General features: G+C 30.7%; 1 protein-coding gene and 1 long non-coding RNA gene across 5 annotated transcripts in view; both read right to left on the bottom strand.

Annotated features, from left to right (window-relative positions):
- Positions 1-345: 345 nt before the first annotated feature.
- Positions 346-19,849, bottom strand: part of LOC123261944 (protein FAM135A) — a 53,351-nt gene continuing 33,847 nt past the window's right edge. For 2 of the 4 annotated variants that reach the window (XM_044723843.1, XM_044723844.1), the window contains exons 8-17: positions 19,269-19,598; positions 18,563-18,803; positions 18,046-18,456; positions 14,281-15,034; positions 11,869-12,578; positions 8,988-9,438; positions 8,691-8,913; positions 2,228-2,477; positions 1,911-2,138; positions 347-769 (exon numbers count right to left, since the gene is read on the bottom strand). In XM_044723843.1, the coding sequence (XP_044579778.1) occupies positions 564-769; positions 1,911-2,138; positions 2,228-2,477; positions 8,691-8,913; positions 8,988-9,438; positions 11,869-12,578; positions 14,281-15,034; positions 18,046-18,456; positions 18,563-18,803; positions 19,269-19,598 (3,804 nt within the window). In that variant the 3' untranslated portion in view covers positions 347-563. Of the gene's footprint in view, positions 770-1,910; positions 2,139-2,227; positions 2,478-8,690; positions 8,914-8,987; positions 9,439-11,868; positions 12,579-14,280; positions 15,035-18,045; positions 18,457-18,562; positions 18,804-19,268; positions 19,599-19,849 lie in introns of all 4 variants that reach the window. The other 2 variants (XM_044723845.1, XM_044723846.1) reach the window with 2 other exon arrangements.
- LOC123261946 lies at positions 6,464-7,480 on the bottom strand. The gene is made up of 3 exons (XR_006508812.1): positions 7,151-7,480; positions 6,727-7,032; positions 6,464-6,646 (listed from the first exon to the last, which is right to left on the bottom strand). It is a non-coding gene; the product is annotated as an uncharacterized LOC123261946 (long non-coding RNA).

Raw genomic sequence — 19,849 nt, forward strand, 5'->3', positions numbered from 1 at the left:
AAATTTTTATCTAATCAATTTTAAATTCTTAAATTAAAAAATAAATTAATTAAAGGAGTAAAAATTTTATTTTTTTTTTTTCAAAATTTTATTAAGTATTATAATTAAAATTTTTTTTTTTTTTAATTAAAAAAGAAGTAGAAAATTTAATTAAAAGTTTAAATTAATTTTAAAATTTAGCTTGAATTAATTAAAGATTAATTTTTTGAATTTTTATCTAATTAATTTTTAATTATTAAATTAAAAATTAAATTAATTAAAAGAGTAAAAATTATAAAAAATTATCCAAATTTTTAATAAATAAATTTATATAAAAAAACTTCCTGTAAAAATTAAATATAAATTGCAATTACAATTATAGAATAATGAAAAGCTCTGCAAAAAATAAACGAGAAAAAATGATTATTATTAAATTAGTAAAAAACGACGATATTATTAGTTTAAAAATTTCCTTAATGGTCATTGTGATGTCACTGTTTATCAATAATTGTTACTTAAAGTAGTAATAGTCAATAGTAAATAATAAACAATAATTATAATTGTAATTATCATTAAGTGGTGGCTTATCTGAAGTACTTGAGTCCCGCGACAAGAAGGAACTTCTCAATAAATAATTCAGAGTCAAGGACGGCGATATGAGCAGCGCGTCCAATCAATGCGTTTGCCGTTGGTGGTAATGCATGATGGACATCATAGCGTACGAGACTGACACCTGAGGCTGACATTATAGGATACAAAATATTGTGGACCATTTCTCTGTACGCGGTACCTGCAAAAATGAACAATTTATCATTAATTAATTTAATTTATTATAAAAGTTATCTATTACTTATCATAAGTAAAATTTTAAGGGGTCTTAAGTATTTGGAATTTAAAAACAAATTAATTTTTTTTAATTTCATTTTTGTAATCTAGATATATTTAAGTATGTACACAGAAAATTTGATGTCAATCGGACAACTATTTTAAAATTTATCCGGATATTTGCAAAGCCTAATCGGAGCGTTAAAATTTCAATTGGGCTGAGACCGGACAATTTTAAGCGCCGTTTTCTCAAAACTCGATTTTCAAAGTCGGTGAGCAAAATTTATCGAACAACCGCTGATAAGATCAGTCTCTAATTCATAAACTATTTTCTTAACTATATTTTTGAGTAATTGTTCCAAGGATTAATAATTCCGATAAATATTTTAGATTTTTATAAACAATTTAAAGCTAAAATTTTCATCGAAAATCGTTAATTTTTTTTGTCAACCCGCCTATTTGTTAAAAATAGATATTTTCATAATTCCCTGGATTAATCATTGGATAATATTTTATATTAGTGGATCTTTTTTGGATTTTTGAATTTCGATGATTCAAAGTTAAGATATCGTGCTCGCCGCAAGTAACCTTTTTTAGAGAACCTCCCGGAGATCGTCTGCAGGAGATAGAAAAATCATTATTTGTAAAAAAAAAAAGAACTTATTAATAAAATTAAAAGTTCCTACTATGTATTTAACAATTTTCATATTAATCAATTAAAAAGTCTCTTTAGAATTATTAAAAAATCACTTTTTTCCTCCTAAATGCTGACTCTTTTATTTCAATAAAGAATTTTCAATTGAAATTTTAAAAATAAAATTTAATTTTTATTTACAGGTCATCATGTCGAAGCCTGTCAGAAGGATTTAATAAATGAAGAGCAAATGTACAATTTAATCTTGAAAGAATTAACAGAAGGTTGTGAAGAATATCCGAGTATCAAGGCAGGATTTATCGGCGAAGTTGGAAGTTCTTGGCCGATAACTGGTGAGTATTTTATAAAAAAAAAAAATAATAATCTTCAATGATATTAAATCAATTGAAATTGCCTCCTATATATCTATAAATTTTTATATTAATTATTTAAAAAAGAAGATTTTTCTCACCTTGGTCAGTTGGATCACGTACGGCAGCTTTGCAGAGTTCGATCCGGGCCGAGTGGAGAGGAACGTATCTATCTTGAGCACTACCACAGAGCAAGACGTGTTTGAACCTCTGCAAGTTGCTCTTCTGACTCAGTCGGAACATGAAAGATCTTCTAACATCTGAAGCATCCTTCATTGCGAGCTGCAGCAGAGATCCGGACTTTTTCCATTTCTGCATGAACCACATTCCTGAAAGGGACGAATTTGTTGAGTTTGAGTTTATAAGTTTGATTGGGGCATGGTGGATAGTTTCACCAAATGGTAGAAGGTTAACGAACCGGCATTGACAAGTCCACTCGTGTTGTAGAGAGTTCCTAGATGTGGGCCACTTAGACTGAGAAATGTGTGGAGTCTCGACAACAGTGGCCTCAGTTGTGGCCTCGTTAATGCACTGCGTATTATTATGGTCCCCAGTGAGTGCCCAATGAAACTTACTTTCGTGGGGTTTAATCCTGATGTGTCTATGTGGTGGAGGATCTCCTCCACCAGTCGGTCAGTCATTGTGTCGAAATCCGAAAATGTATCACCCTTTTAGGATAAAAAAAAACTTTTAAGTCGAAAAGTTTGTTTTTGTCGGGATTTTATCAGAAACAAAGTGTAAGAGGAAAAAATTGAACTTAATACTTTTGAACCGTAAAGAATTTTTTGTTTTTATTTTTTATTTCTTAAATTCAGTTTTATTTTATTTTATAAAAGTAGTTTTTTAATAATTTCACGGAAAAAAAGAAGAAAGAATTATATTTAAATGCAATTTTATAAAATATAATCCCAAATATTAATTATTACAGTTTCAAATATAATTTAATAATTTTAAAATGTATGTCTTACGAAGTTTGTACAAATTTATATTTTTTTTTTAATTTTTGTTTTTTTCCGTGTATGAATATTTGAAATAAAAATTTTCCAAATATTTCAAACTAAATGATTAATTTTAAAAGTCTTAATTTTTTCTCAACTTTTTTTCAAAATTTTTTAATTATTTAATTAGGATTCTAAATATAATTAATACAAATATTGATATTTTTTTGTCAAAAATTTAACTAATCTATATTATTAAGAGAATAAGCAAAATTTTGTGGCCAGTGTATTTATATGATAAAGTGAGTTTTTATGGTTAAATTTAGTATCGTTGGAAAAGTTTTGATCTGGAGTTATGTTTTCTCATGGTTTCATATCATTCTCACCAATAGTCAATTTATGATGATAAGTATTTAGGCTGCATTCGAAGATGCTCTATCTCTAGATACATAATTTAGAAATGACCTTGTATCTAGTGAACTATTGACGTTTTTAAAGATATAAGCTCACTTCGACATTACACTCATCGAGAACTTTCATTTGAGTACCTACATCAATTTTTCACATATTTATATATATGAATATATGAAAAATATATCAAAATGCATGTGGGTACTCAAATGGAAGCCCTTGATGAGTGTAACATCGGGATGAGCTTATATCTTTAAAAACGTCAATAGTTAAAAAAGTACAGTGCAATTTAACAAAAGTCACATAGTGACTGTAAGGTTGCTAGTTTTTATTTATTAAGCTAAGATATTTTTTTATAGACAACAATTTTTTTTTTCAGTGCATATGCACCAAAAAGAAAAATTTTTGAACCTTAAAAATTATTTGAAGATTTTATTTTTCTTAAATCAAGACAAAAAATTCTTTAATCAAGAAAAATTTCTTACGTCAAGAATTTTTTTACTTAAATTAAAACAATAAAGCTTTTTAAAATTTGTTTTTAATTCAAGAATTTTCCCCTTTAATCAATTTAAATTTTTTCTGTGTGGTAATAATTAGAATTCTTCATTGATAAAAAAAACAGCTCTCGTCTCTCCCTACACGGAGAAAATTTTATAGTAGAGTTTACTATCTAGTTATGATAAAATCTATTAACTGAATTCGATAGTAGTAAATATTATTTAAATAATTATGTAAACCATCTGAATTGTAGTAGTTACCATCCTGATGGTAACTACTACTATTATGATGGTAATCAATAATAATAGCTATTATTATTTTAACTAGTTACTACTATTATCAAAATCGTAATTCCTATATATATATAAATATATAAAAAATTCATGTGGGTACTCAAATGAAAGGTCTCGATGATTGTAATGTCAGGGTGAGCTTATATCTTTAAAAATATCAATGGTTTACAAGATACAATGTCATTTCTTAACTATTGAGATTTTTAAAGATAAAAGCTCATTCCGATGTTACACTTATCAAGAGCTTTTATTTGAGTACCCACATGCATTTTTATATATTTTTCATATACATATATATACATATATATATGGGTCATTCCACCAAATAAGAACATTTTTACGGGGCGACCCTCGCGGATTATGTTTAAAATTTATGGAGGTGTTCTCTATCATAAGACAAAAATTCTCTGAGAGTTTTAGCTCTTAATACGCAGCGGTCTTGAAGTTATGATTTTTTGAAATTTTGGAAAAAATTTTTTTTCAACTTTTTCGTCAATTTTTCTGATATGAAAAACATTTTTAAACAAAATTGACAAACATTGTATTTTGTAGGAAAAATTCTCAGCTTTTGAATGAAAATATTTATTTTTTCATAAACTCATCAGAAGACCCTTAAAAATCGAATTAAAGTGGAAAAATTGATTTTTTTCGGTGTGCAGCCCAAAATACTTCAAATTTGAATTTTTTTCTGAAAGCTGAGAGTTTTTTACACAAAATATAGCGTTTTGCCGATGTTCATATTTTTTGTTTCGTCACAATTAAATTAAACGCAAATTCATTATAATTAAAATACTTTTATTTTTGAACTTTTTTGAGATGTGGACACAGTTTTAATGAAAGCATAACCAATTTCATCTTTTAAAGGCACAAAAGTGTGTAATGACTGTGTATCTTTCACCGTTTTCGATTGAGAATATCGTACGTCTTACACATTTTTTTTTTATTAAATAATCGTCATTAGCTATAAAAGTAAAGTCAACGCTTGTAAAATTTTTCGTTCCCCAGGAAAACAAATCTTGTGGTTTCAGTATATGCTCTTTATTGTTCATTTGTAATGAAGCTCTAGCAGCATATCGTTTTAATGAACCCGCAAGACCATCGCATGGTCCTTTGCCATGGGCAGTTGCAAAAAAATGCCACTCAGCGTTGATTTCGAAGTCAGCATAATGATAACATAAGTTTGTAAATGCTTTCTTGTTTTTGAATTGTTGTGGAGCTCCATCAGAGAAGTAAAAAATCGTATTGATGACAGCAAACTTCTTTTTAAGAAAGGCAATCAATTGCTTTTGAAATAAATAAATTAAAACTGTGTCGTGTTTAAGACAATCTGAAATACCAACAAAGTTCAAATGCTTAATAGTATCATTTTCGTTATAATAAATCACCATTGGAAATATCGTAGCTTGATCATTATTCCAATGAAAGCCTTGAGCTGCTTCCTGCACAACGAATGCATAATTTTCCGCAAAGTCAAATACTACGGCGAATTCCCCGCTCTTTAAATTTAGTTTTGTATCAGAAAAATCGACTGTGTTTTCGCAATAAAATCATGTTTCAAAAGCTTATCAAGTTGCGTCACTAAAGTCTCGATGAAGTCTTCGGAATCTGAAGTAACATTCACAATAGTACAACGGTCTGTTGATGTCCACATTTTATATTGGATTTCATTAACATCAGATTCATTAAACGACACACGATAATAATCAGCGATTTCTTCATTATTTGGACAACTATTGCACATTCTGGAAAAGCACGATTCTTTTGGATTGTTACAAACTAATTTATTTAATAAATTTTTGTAAATTGGCTGAGATTCTACAACCCAATCGGTGTTTTTCGCAAATTTTGGAAAATTACATCCCAAATGGAATAAATGTAATAAGATTAATAACTAGTTTTAGTACAATTATAGAGAATGTCAAATACACAAGTACCTTCTAACATCAATTTTACATTTTGACGAATAGTGCAAACACATACGACATGTGTACCACTACTTCCAGCAAGAATACAATAAGTAGGCCTCAAACTAGCGAATTTAGAAAATCCGATTGCCACTGAATTATATTGCGCTTTGAAGCTTTGGTACAATTCTTTTAAATTAAAAAGAATCAACTTTTTTTGTACCCTAGTTCGATTTCCATCACAATCCTTCACAGATTTAAAATCTTTCATGCCCGCTAATTGTTTTGAGTTTTCTTCGCTTTCATAAAAATCAATGACAAGTTTTTTTACATCTAACTTAAGCGGCTGATTGCCTGGAACTTTTGTGGGATTCAAAGTATTAGTAGTCATTTCACCAGAGTCTAAATCAACATTCTCAGATTCACTGATATCATTTTTAACATTCAGTACCATTTTTCGAGAACAGTTAAATTCAGATGCTATACGACTGACTTCCCAACTGTCGGGTAAAATTGAAAGCAGCTTTTTTTTATTGATCTGTAAAGCAAACGATCGATCGTATTAATATGAAAAAATGGAGATATTTCAAAATGATCGATTGTTAAAAAAATTTACTTGTCACTTTCAGTGTTATATAATTTCTTCACTTTAGCTATCATGGAACAATGATCTTGATTAATCTTTCTGTAGGTAGATTCAGGTACTATTCCAAATTGTGATTGGAACTTATTCTCTAGGGCAGCATAGCTCTCATCAAGTTTTTTTACTCCATAATTTTTTTCAGAATATAACCTTAAATTAAACGCATAGAAAAATAATTAAGTAAGTTTTCACTCAGTAAATGAAAAACTTAATCAATAGAAAATTTTTACCTGTCTTTTTCAATAAGAGGAATTTTCAAAAATCACTCTAAAGAATGATCATTGTAATCACATAGATTGTCGCTAAAATTACTGACCGAGATAAACTGCTTCCTTGAGTACAAATTTCAGCTGATATACTCAGACTTTCAACACTAATTTGACTTGAAATAATTTCCTCTTCCTCTGATGCTGGCGGAATATATTCTTTGACACGGAATCGACAACGCACACATAACATTGAAGTGTCATCTAAGTCAGGAAATTTCCAACGATCTTCGTCGGGAAATTTTCTTAAATCTTTAACTCCTTTTTTATCTAAAAGTTTCGTTTAATTAGATGTCAAAAGTCAATATTAAACACAAGGCCATTAATTTAATTGGTTCTACGTAGAGGTTATACATAAGAGGTCAAGTGCACTGTATTAGTTACTTACGTGACTCATTGAATGGATTACAACAATTTACTGACCGTATACGTTTACTCATGGCGATGAAATATCAAAGTAACGCAATAATTATTACTTAAAAACTTGAGCAATTATATTTTTGTTAAGAACAAACGATCCGAAAAGAAATCGCTCAAGAAAGAATCACAAAATGAAAGTAAATAGAGGGAGTTGTGAGCGCCATCTGCATGATAAGTGATGAAGTATAGACTCATCTTTTAAGCAGGTGGTTCAAAATTTCTGAGTACTATAATTTTAGTATTAAAGAGAAAATTATATTACTATTCTGAATTATATTACTGCATAGTGAATCTAACATTTAATTTAATTGTGACGAAATAAAAAATATGCACATCGGCAAAACGCTATATTTTGTGTAAAAAACTCTCAGCTTTCAGAAAAAAAATTCAAATTTGAAGAATTTTGGGCTGCACACAGAAAAAACCAATTTCTCCACTTTAATTTGATTTTTAAGGGTCTTCTGATGAGTTTATGAAAAAACAAATATTTTCATTCAAAAGCTGAGAATTTTTCCTACAAAATACAATGTTTGTCAATTTTGTTTAAAAATGTTTTTCATATCAGAAAAATTGACGAAAAAGTTGAAAAAAAATTTTTTCCAAAATTTCAAAAAATCATAACTTCAAGACCGCTGCGTATTAAGAGCTAAAACTCTCAGGGAATTTTCGTCTTATGATAGAGAACACCTCCATAAATTTTAAACATAATCCGCGAGGGTCGCCCCGTAAAAATGTTCTTATTTGGTGGAATGACCCATATATGTGAAAAATTAATGTGGGTACTCAAATGAAAGGTCTCGATGAGTATAATGTTGGAGTAAGCTTATATCTGTAAAAATGTCAATAATTCACAAGATATAAGATCATTTATTGATTATGAATCTAGAGATAGAGTTTTTTTCTCTCAATGATATTCTCTTAATAATATAGATTATAGGATAACAATTAATTCAATCATAATGGAACCATCAAATAATGTTTCATTATTTTATCTTGTGAAAAAATATTAATAATTGATAATAATAAGACTTTTTTAGTAACCCAAATCTTGGATGATTGCTATTTTGATAATCATAGTCAATCATTCAAAATAATCAATAACAGCTCTAATATTTGGAAATTTTTATCATATATGGATTTAAACGATTGTGTTATTATTTGTTTTAATATTTTAAACGAAAAAATGTTCATAAATAAAATATGGATGCAAATAAAGAATTAAATAAAATAAATTTATATTATTTCTTCTTTCAGAATTTTTACAATCTGAGATGGTTACAGTTACCATCTTCGATTATAGAAGTTATAATTTTTAATAATTACAATTATCATTTTCGATAGTAATCGTTACCATTATTAATAGTAACTAGTACAATTGTTAATGATAACACCTATTATTTTGTGACTAATTAATTTTATTACCATTTCAGATAGTAGGAGTTATTATTTTCGTATAGTAAATACTATTATTAATTTTTCTCCGTGTAGTAGAAGCAAAGAATTCTCACCTGATTTCTCTCAGACATAAGAAAATCCAAATGAGCCCCGGGTAACCCGAGCTCAAGATAAGTTTTAACGAGTCTCAAGTCAGCAGCGTTCCCTTCCAGCCCGTGAACGCAAATAATAAGATGAGGTCCCTCGGGAGCGAATATCCTGTACTCGTCGCTGATGTTGAAGTAAGGAAGGCTGCTGGCCACGCCGGTGTAGTCGCTGGAATTCGATTGAAAGAATCTTAACACCAATTGCAATCCAGCTCCCTCCCACCCCTCAGTTTCCATAAGAAAGTAAAAAACAAAACAACACACCTGTACATTTTCCCGGAGAAGCTCATCTGTCTTTTGAACTCCTCCTTGCATTTTTTGAAGTTAATGACATCATCCTGCGTAGACTGGAGCAGCTCTTTGCCTTCTTGGTAGCAGTCCAGACAAAAGTCCCTCGCGTAGACACTCTCTCGCTCCCTTTCAGCCCTGTCGCGGCTCTTCTGGGGGCTGCAAGGGGCGGTTTTGTTCTGCTTTGGACTCCTGGCGCGCTTCACGGTCTCGTAAACGTGGTAGAGCGGGTTGTCGACCATCGGAACCGGGGCGGGGGCTGGGTCTCTGAATGCTTCTGGAGGCGGGGGCTCGTCTTGGAACATCTTCGGCGGTGGGAGTCGCACTTCTTCGTAAGAATGCTCTGTTATCTTTTCTTTGCCGCTCTTTGTTTTACTTTTCTTGTCTTTTGCCCCTGGGATTTTGTTTATGTTCATCTTTTTCTCTCCTATTATTATTTTTTTAATTAATTATTATTTTTATTATTAATTAATTATTGCAATAAATTTTTTTAATTGTTAATTTTTAATTTATTGAATAATTTATTTATTAATAATTTTTCATTATTTATTTATAATTAAAAATAAATCAATAATTTTTTTTACACTAAAAAAAAATTGATTCAAGTAAAAATTACTTAAAATTTTTTTCAGATTAAAATCAAGATGATAAATTATTTTCTTGATTCAATTTGATTTTTTTTTGTGTAAAAAAATTAGATATATTAATAATCAAATCATTAAATTTTTCTAATGATAAAGTTACTAAAAATGCAATTTAAAACTACACAGAAAAAAGAAAAAGAGAAAAATTACATTAGGAGCCATTCATTAATTACGTAAGGGCAATTTTTGGTGACTTTTGACCTCCCTTACCCCCATCAAGTATACGTAAGATTTCTTGAACCTCCCCCCTCCCCTTTCTTATGTAAGATTTTATCTTGATCTTCTAAATAATAAACTGTCATGTTAGGAAAAGATCAGTTTCACTAAAGCTTACAGTTCAACGTAGATTCATCATTCTTATTTTTTAACAAGTAATAATGTTTTTTAACAAGAAATGTTTTTTATTTTTTAAATAATAAAAATACGATAGTATACGGAAAAATGTACTATAATTTTTTCTATAAAATCGAACATGGACAACAATAAGAACATATGAAATTTTAATAAGTTATTTTTTTTTCAATAAGCAATAAAAATTGTTTGAATAAAATAAAAATTCGACTGTACACTTTGAAGTTAAGAAAACTATTTGGAATCCAAAATGGAATTGAATTTTTAGTATTGAATTTTGATTCTCGAAATAATACGTAAGATTAAATTTCACCCCCCTCCCCCCAACATAAGGACATGTAGAGATTTTCTTAACCCCCCTACCTCTCAATACCCTTACGTAATTAATGAATGGCCCCTTATATAATGTAACGTGGCGCTTCATATAGGAAACTGGAAAAATTACAGTTTCAGATTGTGATTATTACAGATTTTGTAAGAATTGCATTGTAAAATGTAAATATTACATTAAAAGTTCTGAAAATTAACATTCAAAGTTTAAATTTACAAAAATGTTATTTCAAACTGCAATTTTTATATTTTGTTATATGAAGCGACGCTTATTACTATTCATAATGAAATTTTTACATTTTTTTTTTGCGTGTACAATTAACTACTTATTTACAATTAACTACGTATTTACAAAACACAAGTTGAGTGGTCTGTTAGCTAATATTCCCAACTATTACACTATATGAAAGCGGCCGGATTAAATACAGAATGAATGCGTAATAGGTCATTTCTATTTAATCCCCTTGAACTTGCACTCTTACGAAGAATTATACTTTTATTATTCATAAAACCTGGCCATTTTAAGCCCTTCTAAGCTTTATGGCAATGTTTCAGATAAATTCATTTAACCATTCAAAATCCGTAATTCGAATAAATGCGTTTTATAGTAATTCGACTTAAAAGAAAAATAGTATTAAATTTTTTTTTAACTATGAAATATTTTTAATTAATCCTTAGGTCACTAGGGATCTATTCTTCAAAAATTCTTAAATAAAAAAAAAAATTATCAATCAAATTTACTTTTTTTTCCAATATAAATTTAATCTTCAATTTTTTCAATTTTCCCCTTCAAATAAAATTTTTTAAAATCTAACTATCTGAACCTTAAACAATTTCACATCTATAAAATTTAATATTAACCAACATTGTTAATAATTAAAGAGTTCTTTATTTCAAAGCCATTATCCCCGATGCAAATTGATGTTAGACTACTTTTAAATTTTACATTAAATTTATATTTATTAAATTCTTTAAATTTTTTTAATTTTTACTTATTATTTATTTTCACCACATTATTGTCAGGTATGAGCACTCATACCTTCCTTGGGTGAATATATCTAACAATTAAAAATCTTTATTTTAATTTAAGATTAAGCAAATATGTTATATTCTTTACTCAGTGAGACTTTTTTCGGTCACCGAAAAAATAATAATTCAGAAATGCTCAGACCAGGAATCGAACCTGGATCTTTTGGTGTCACGCCAACTATTGTTGATACATTTATTGGAATTGATAAGTCGCGCCAATTATTGTTAATAATTATAATTGCTTGGAATTTAAGTAAGAATCTAATTTAACAAAATTCTAATTAGCAATAAAAAAAATTAATAAATTTAACTTTACAAACAAATGTTATTGCTTAAATATTAATAAAAATTATTTAAAGACTTTCCAGATAATTAGATTTTTATAAAAATTAAAAAGATTAAATTAAGGGGTATCCTACGAAACAAGAGACACTAATAATTATAAATAAATAAATACAATACATAATTAAAAAAAAAATTAATAAAATAAAAAAAAAATCTACCTTTGCGTTTTTGTTCAGAACTGGAAGTATCCCCGCTGCTAACCCACCCAGAGCACTCGGAGGTCAAATTATTAGAATCTGTGCTGCTGGCGGGACTGCTGGGCCTGGAGGACGGCGGACTGGGAGGAACAGCGAGCAAGTCAGCGCCTAGGAGCTCTTTGCTATCCCTAATTGGCATACAAGGCAACGAAACTGCGCTCCGGGGCACGACCACCTTGTTCTGTGCCACGGGAACGCTCGCACATCTCAGTCTTTTGGCATTTGGCTCTGGAACTCCGGGGGAGGGCGATTCGTCCGTCGAGGTCGAAGAAACAATCCCATTTTCAAGCCCCTCGACCTTCAGATTGACCTTGCTCCCGTTCTCCACCTCCTGGAGGCTCGACATCTGACTTCGGTACTTGTTCCCCGGCATCGGAGGCAGAGGCAAAGGCAGGGGCAAATCCATCGCGTCCTTTTCGTCGTATGGAGGTGGGACTGATGGCGGGGGAGGTGGGGGAGGCTTGCGGCCGCGATGATGACATTTTTTGTTGTTGGAAGAATTTACCAAGTCTTCTTTGACTTCCCCGTCAATTGCGGGGGCGGAATGCGGTCGGCGACCTCGCCGTCTTTCTTCTACAGGGTTCGTGTCGATCATTAGCGCGATAACTTCGTACACTGGCTCTTTTTCGACCTTGCTTTTCTCCGGCTTCTTGTTGGCCTTGTCCTTGTCCCTAAAAAGTGAAAATTTTGCTAAAATGATTGAAATTATTCAGAAGAAAATAAATTCTAACACTATGTGATTGTCGTGACTTGTGAACTATAAATAAATAAAATTTTGCTTTTTTAAATAATGAATTTTGTTAAATTGTACTGTACTCTCTTAACTATTGATTTTTTTAAATATATAAGCTCATCCCGATGTTACACTCATCAAGAGCTTTCATTTGAGTACCCACATGCATTTTGATATATTTTTCATATATGTAATTTATAATATATATAAATATATGAAAAATTGATGTGGGTACTCAAATTAAAGCTTTTGATGAGTGTAACATCGGGATGAGTTTATATCTTTAAAAATATCAATAGTTCACGAGATACAAGGTCATTTCTTAAATATTAACCTTTTTAAAGATATAAGCTCATCCCAATGTTACACTCATCAAGAGCTTTCATTTGAGTACCCACATGCATTTTGATATATTTTTCATATATACATATAGATATGGGTGATTCTCTGTAAGGATGTTTTTCGCTGTCCCAGGCATTTTTTTATTGGAAAAATTGTTATTTTGTTACTAAAAAAATTGTTACGAAAGTAAAAACACATTTCTATTTGGAGCATTGAAAACTAAACTGGAATAAATTTTGGTTTTTTTGCTATAAATTCGTAAACCACCGAAATAACAGTCCCCTGGGCTGTCCCATTCCCAAAATTAAAACTTTAAGATTAAATTTTAAGTTATTCGTCCATAATATATAATTTGGTCCATAATTTTTATAAACTTAATTAGTTAATTAACAATCTTCTTCAATAAAAAGTACCGAAAATTAATTTTTTTTATTAAATTCATTAAACCAAAGTTTGTCCCAGGCATTTTAAGAACAGTCCCCTGCCAGAAGTTCAAAGCCAAAAAAAAAAAAATTCAGCGTGTTATTTTACTTTTTGTAAGGTTTATAAGGACCTAACTATAGTCTTAAGTTGATAACCATAAGGCTATTAGTGCTTTATCGCCATTTTATTTAGTGTCAAAGCTCCGTTTGTGTTGGAAATATGTGTCTGGGCCACTTCAAAACTCAGTCCCCTGGCAACTATTTTTATTTATAAAATTGGATCCATAAGTCTTAATATTATTCTAATTAATGTAAACATTCATTGAGAACTTGAAAAGTTGAATGCATTGAAATAGTTTGCTTGATTTTTCTCAATTTGATAAAAAAAAAAAACAGTCTCCTGGCAAACAGTCCCCTGTCATGTTATATGGCAAAAGACATACAAATATCGAAAAAACAAAAATTAATTTGGCTGTTTATTTATTATCAGTAAGCTGATAGTTTTGTAGCTCTTGTTAATTTTTTTTCTAATAAAATCAAAAATAATTTGGTCGGACAATTTTGTACAGATTTAAGACCTCCTTACAGAGAATCACCTATATAAATATATAAAATATATGTGAAATTGATGTGGGTACTCAAATGAAAAGTCTCGATGAGTGAACATCAGGATGAGCTTATATTTTTAAAAATGTCAATAGTTCACAAGATACAAGGTCATTTCGAGGTATTGAGATTTTTGAGTAATTTGTGTGTATCAATTTTTCAATTTTTTTCCATAAAAATTTTATCAAAATCTATAAATTAATAATTTTAGATTTTCTAAAGCTGAAAAAAAAAAAATTTACAAATAATAATATCAATAAAAATGTTTACCGTGAATTGATATATCTATCGCGTTCATAATTCTCCTTATCCTGGGAGTAATCGACCCGACCAACATCAAAGAGCCTCTCAGTACTCTTGGGTCTCTTCGGGCGGTCAGAGTTCTTTCCACTGGTCCCGTTGGTTCTGTAGAAAAAGGAATCGACATTGATGTCGCCGTAAACCCCACTAAACCTCTTGTTCAAAGGATCAACAAGCAAAGTGTGGCTCTGAGCGTCTCCGTTCAAAGTATTAAGGAAGTCCTGGGACTTTACTCTCTCCGGGTGTCCGGAAGACTTCCCTAGGGTGTGATACCGCCGGTTGTCGGTGTTACTCTTGGCAGCCTGCTTCCGGTGGTTCCCGCGATAGGTCACGCGATCCAGGGTCGCGGATCGCATGTTGCCGGAATTGGTTTGATCAAACACTCCGTTCGGGATGTTGAGCGACTTGTCGGGGTGGAAGAGCCGATGGCTTCGGGGCTCCAGTCGTATCCGCTGGTTCCCGGTGCTGTTAGACTCCGACTTGTGATTGCTGTCAAAGGACCCGAATTTATTATTCAAGTCAAAGTTGCAGGAGGGAATTCCGAATTCGCAGGTCTTGTTCGAAGGTCGATACCCCGGGAAGTGTCCATTCGGCGGTAGCTCGGGAAACATCGCGGCTAACAGCGAGGTTATTGATGTCGAGGGTTGCATGTACTCGTGCCCGGAGTTTGCGACCAACATTTGGGTTGATTTTGCTCGTGGGAGCGGCATTACTGGCGTCGACCCTAAAGATAAATTAAAGGAAATTGTCTTAATTGTTATTTAATAAAGGTCGTTCGGTTTCACGTCTCCAGAGGCCAATGGTGTCCAAATACAAGTTTGTAATCAAGAATTTCATTTTTAGAAATTTAATAAATTGTTTTCAGAAGAATTTATCAGCAGAGATGGTTTAATTTTGTTAGAAGGGACGGAAAGGATAAATTGATTATTGGAAAAATTTATGGCACTAATGGAAGGATGTTCAAGTGGAAAAGTCTCGTCTTTTTTAGGGACATTAAGAGAAAAAAAAATTATTGGTCAAGAAAAATTTTAATGGGTGTTGATTCATTTCAGGAGAATTATTTTGTCTTGTTTCTAAAATTTATTGTTTTTAATTCTGAATTTTTGGTTTAAGTACTAGACTAATTGAAAAATTATTAATTGAAAAAAAATTGATTGAATCAATGTTTTGAAGAGTTTGATTTTTTTTTATGAAATAAAATTTATGTAAAATAATAATTCAAAATTATTTCTTAATTTGAAATTTTTTTTTGATTGATTTAAAATTAACAAACTTAAGCTTAAAAATCTTAAAAATGATTTTTTTGATTGAAGATTTTTTTCTTAAGCAAGTTTATTTAATAAAAAATAACTTAATAAAATTTAAAGTAAAGGATTAATAAAAAAAAATTATAAAGGCCATCCCTGCAACTTCCCGCTAATTCCTGCCTAAGCGCTCAACATTTCAATTATTTTGTTTTTGAGCTCTTTGAACTCAAAAGTCTGGTAGAAGTTTCATAGAACATTATTTTTTATTTAGTTGAGTTAATTATTTAAAACTGTCTATGAATTTTCATATATGTTGCATACATCCATTCATACGTTAAGAAAAAAAAATTATTAGCATTGAAAGCTAAGTAACAATAGAAACTTAATTTCTTCAATGAATCATTTAACGCTTACAAAATATGTTTTTAAATTCAGAAATTTTTTTTCATAATCAATTTTATACATTTTTGCCGAAAATGTCTGTAAATTAGATATATATGTGGATATAAATCTTTTACACAAAAAAACAAGTTTTTATGATTAAATTAATAAATAATTAAAATTTTTTAATGGAACAAAAATTTTTAAAATATTAGCATTGAACGTGTACTTGGTGGAAAACTATACAGTGACATTGTTTTTTTCTCAGATATGTCAATCGGATTTCTCTTTCTGCGGTAATTCGTAGCTCACCCCCTCTCGTTGACAAATACATTTGACCAGCTTTATTATAGCTTTTGAAAAGTCTGGCTGTCATCTGCCGTAGTAGCAAAGTTGGTAAGGTGTCGAGAGGGGGTGGGATTTGTAAATAGTGTATATAATTTAAAACAGCAATGATACTAGTAAGAGAAAATGGTTTTTATAAGAAAAGTTTTCCATTAATTATTATAATAAAAATTAGCATCCAGGAGGCTTATTAATTGCCAATAAGTTAGAAATATTAAATTCTAAAAACAATAAAATAAAAACAAATAGAATTTTTTTTTTTTTTTTCTGGAAATAAGAATTAGTTTTAGCTGCTCCAATCAAGGAGACTAGTAACTAAGTTAAAACCAAAGTGTATAATGTCGTAAAGCTAGTTTTTAAGTTTTTAGTTTGCAGCTTATTATAACACAAAAATGTATTTTTTTCATATGCAAATAAACTTCTTTAAAAAAAAAAAAAAAAAAAAAGTAAGGTGTCGAGACATACGGAATTTTTTTTTTTTCACAATTAGAAATTTTTCTCACAATTAATGTTGTACATTTTCCGCGAAAGTGTCTAGATATATATGTGGATATAAATTTTTTTATGTTTTCACAAATATTTTTTCGTGAAGATATTGATCAGTTAAAATTAACGAATTAAAATTAGTTTAGCAAAAAAAATTAGGAAAACAGTTGACCCTAAAGGCGATCTCTGCAACTTCCCGCTAATTCTATATTTAAGCGCTTAAAATTGCACTTATGGCGTTTTTGAGCTCTTCGAGTTCGGAAATATAATTTATGTGTTATTTTGTGCTCTCCGAGCTGAAGAGTAAGCTATTCTATGCTTTTGCGCTCTTCGAGCTCAAAAATCTAATAGATGTTTAACCCTTCGTTACTCGCGTCTTTTTTAGTTTCTCGCTTGCACTATAGTGAGTCTCTATAAGTTAAGTAGTTGTTAGGCGGCGATTTGCTTATAGCGCGAGTAACGAAGGGTTAATAAAACACTATTTTTTGAAATTTTAAACCGCAACAACTTTTGAATGAACGAACCGATTTTCACGCGGTTTGCGGCATTCGGTGCAGTTTTTTAAGCCTCATAAAGAATCTTTATGTTTAAATTGAATAAAACTAAAGTTAGCCAACATTTATAATTTTTATTCATTAAATTGGAACAAAAAAACATATTTATCAAAAATTATTGCACTTAAAGTTTTACAATTTTTTTTTTAATTTTTTTCTATAAAAATTTTCAATAAAAAAAATTGTAAAAATTTTTAGATGTCGGTTAACTTAATTTTCATTTAAATTGATCGGACTAGGAATTTCGAAGTAATTCCGAAAAACACTTTTTTCGGTTTTCTTTTGACAACGATAACTTACGAACGAAACGACTGATTTCAACCGGGCTGGTGGCGATTGACGTGGTTTTTTATGTTGAGAGCTGATTAGTTTTTGAGGAGTTAAAAATTTAAAAGGAAAATTAATTATTAATTAATATAAAAATATTTTTTTTTATCAAATTAATTTTTTAAAAATTTTCCAAAAAGTTAAAAAAATTCCCTTTTTTTTTCTTTCAATAAAAATCAATTTTTTTTTCAACTTACCAAAAAGCTTGAAAAATTTTATTATGACATTAAAAATTAATTTTTAATGAAAAATTTCAAATAATTACTCAAAAATTGAACACCAATTGTCCTTGAAATATCAAGACGAGTAACCAAACAATTTTCTAAAATTAAAGAGAGGGATCAATAAAAAGATAGCAGAGAAGCAGAAACTCAAGAAAGCGCAAATTAATAAACCTAGAGACGGGTTCGGCGCGGAGAAAGCCTGCTGCTGACCCGAGGGAGGAAAGAGCGTGGTGCTCCGAGCAGTGTGAAGCGGAGCCTGGGATCGAGACCTCCCCTTGGAGGGCACTGAGGTCGGCGGAGTTGGATTGCGTCCTCCTGACCGCTGCCGAGGGAATAGTTGTGTCGACGCAGACCTCGGAAGCGTTTTCGGCGAAGTTCTGGGCTGCGGGCTGGCTATTTCAGGGCCCAACTGGTCCAAGGACTTGCTGTGACGAGCTGGGAGCGAGGTTGGTCCTAGAGACAGCCTGGCCTGGATCGAGGCGATGTCCTGGGCGGCTCCTTCGCTGCGGGGCGACCAGACGCTGGACCCGCGGGACTCCAGGATCGCGGATATCCCGCAGCTGCAGTCTTCTATGCTGGGAACTTTTTAAAATAAATTTCTGATTAGATAAATAAATTTCTTCCTTTATATTTTTATTCTTTAGGGTAAAGTTATTATTTTTTTTATTTTATTGCGCAAAATATTTACCGCTATTACGATGCCTCTGTTGCATGTCGGCGTAATTGTCCTCGAATATCAAAGGAAGGGAATTGAGATCGCCGTCAAGCTCAGGACAGTGAACCGGCAAGGGTGGAAGAGCCGCCAAGTAACGCGATCTCCGGGCCGCTTCACTCACCGCTTGATAAGATTGATAATTTGCATCGTAGCAGCCTGCCGCTGATGTTCGTGGATTCTCGAGGACAAAGAACCCTTCAGAGAACCGTTTAACCTGTCAATTTTAATGTCATTCAATATTCATCTTTGTTATAGAGGATCTATTCATTTTAAATGTCATAATGTACAAGTTAGATTTTTAAAATTAATTTGATTTAAGGAAAAACTTTTGAATTAAAAAATTTTTGTTAAATAATTGTAATATTTTTATAAAATTATTGATTAAAAAATTAATTTTATTTAAAATATTTGATTAAAAACTTTTGATAGATTTAAAAAAAAATTATTCAGAATAATTTTTATGATCTACAATTTATTTACAAGTTAAAAAAAAAATTATTAAAAAAGAAAATAAGGACTCGATAAATTTAATTTATTAAAAAAAAATTTATTTCAATTTTCAATTAAATTTTTCGCTTGAAAAATTCTAGGAGCTGTTTTTTAATAAGAAAATCTCTTCTAATTTTCTTGGAATTATAAAAGATGATTATAATAATAATAATAAAAATGAGAAACTAACGCGAAGTTGATGGTGAATCCGAGCTAAATGCTGGTGCACAGCCTCCTGCTTGGAGAAAGCCTCAAGGAAAATGTGCCAGAGGACGATATTTTGTGCGCAAAGTTGTGCGATGTCAACCTCGTCGGTGTCAATCATCTTGCTCGCCTCCTTGTGCTTACGCTCGGCGATTTCCAGATCCCGCTGCTCTCGAGACGGCAAGAGCCTTGCCAAGTCTGCGATGTCATTCAGCAAGTTTTCGCGAGCTGTTAATAATATTCGCGTGACTTCCCTTTGCGTCGCTCGCGCGTGCTGTGTTCGCGCTGTTGATCCTACGCATCTTGTCGTTGTTTCCTTTTTCAATTTTAAATATTAATACTTACCAAATCATTGTTATTAAAAGAATTAAAAAATTTATTATATCAATTAATGTTTTATTAAAACAGAAATTAATTTAGAGGCCTATTAAACTAAAAAACAACGTCAGATAAGCTTTTTTTTATTTTAAAACTTTATAGCTTCAAAGTTAACTCTCCTGTATTGAGAAAATTTAGTTATCATGTGCTACCTGTCGGATATTTTTGATACTAGTTTTAATAAAAAAA

Source organism: Cotesia glomerata, linkage group LG3 (genome assembly GCF_020080835.1).
Source record: "Cotesia glomerata isolate CgM1 linkage group LG3, MPM_Cglom_v2.3, whole genome shotgun sequence".
Lineage (NCBI taxonomy): Eukaryota > Metazoa > Arthropoda > Insecta > Hymenoptera > Braconidae > Cotesia > Cotesia glomerata.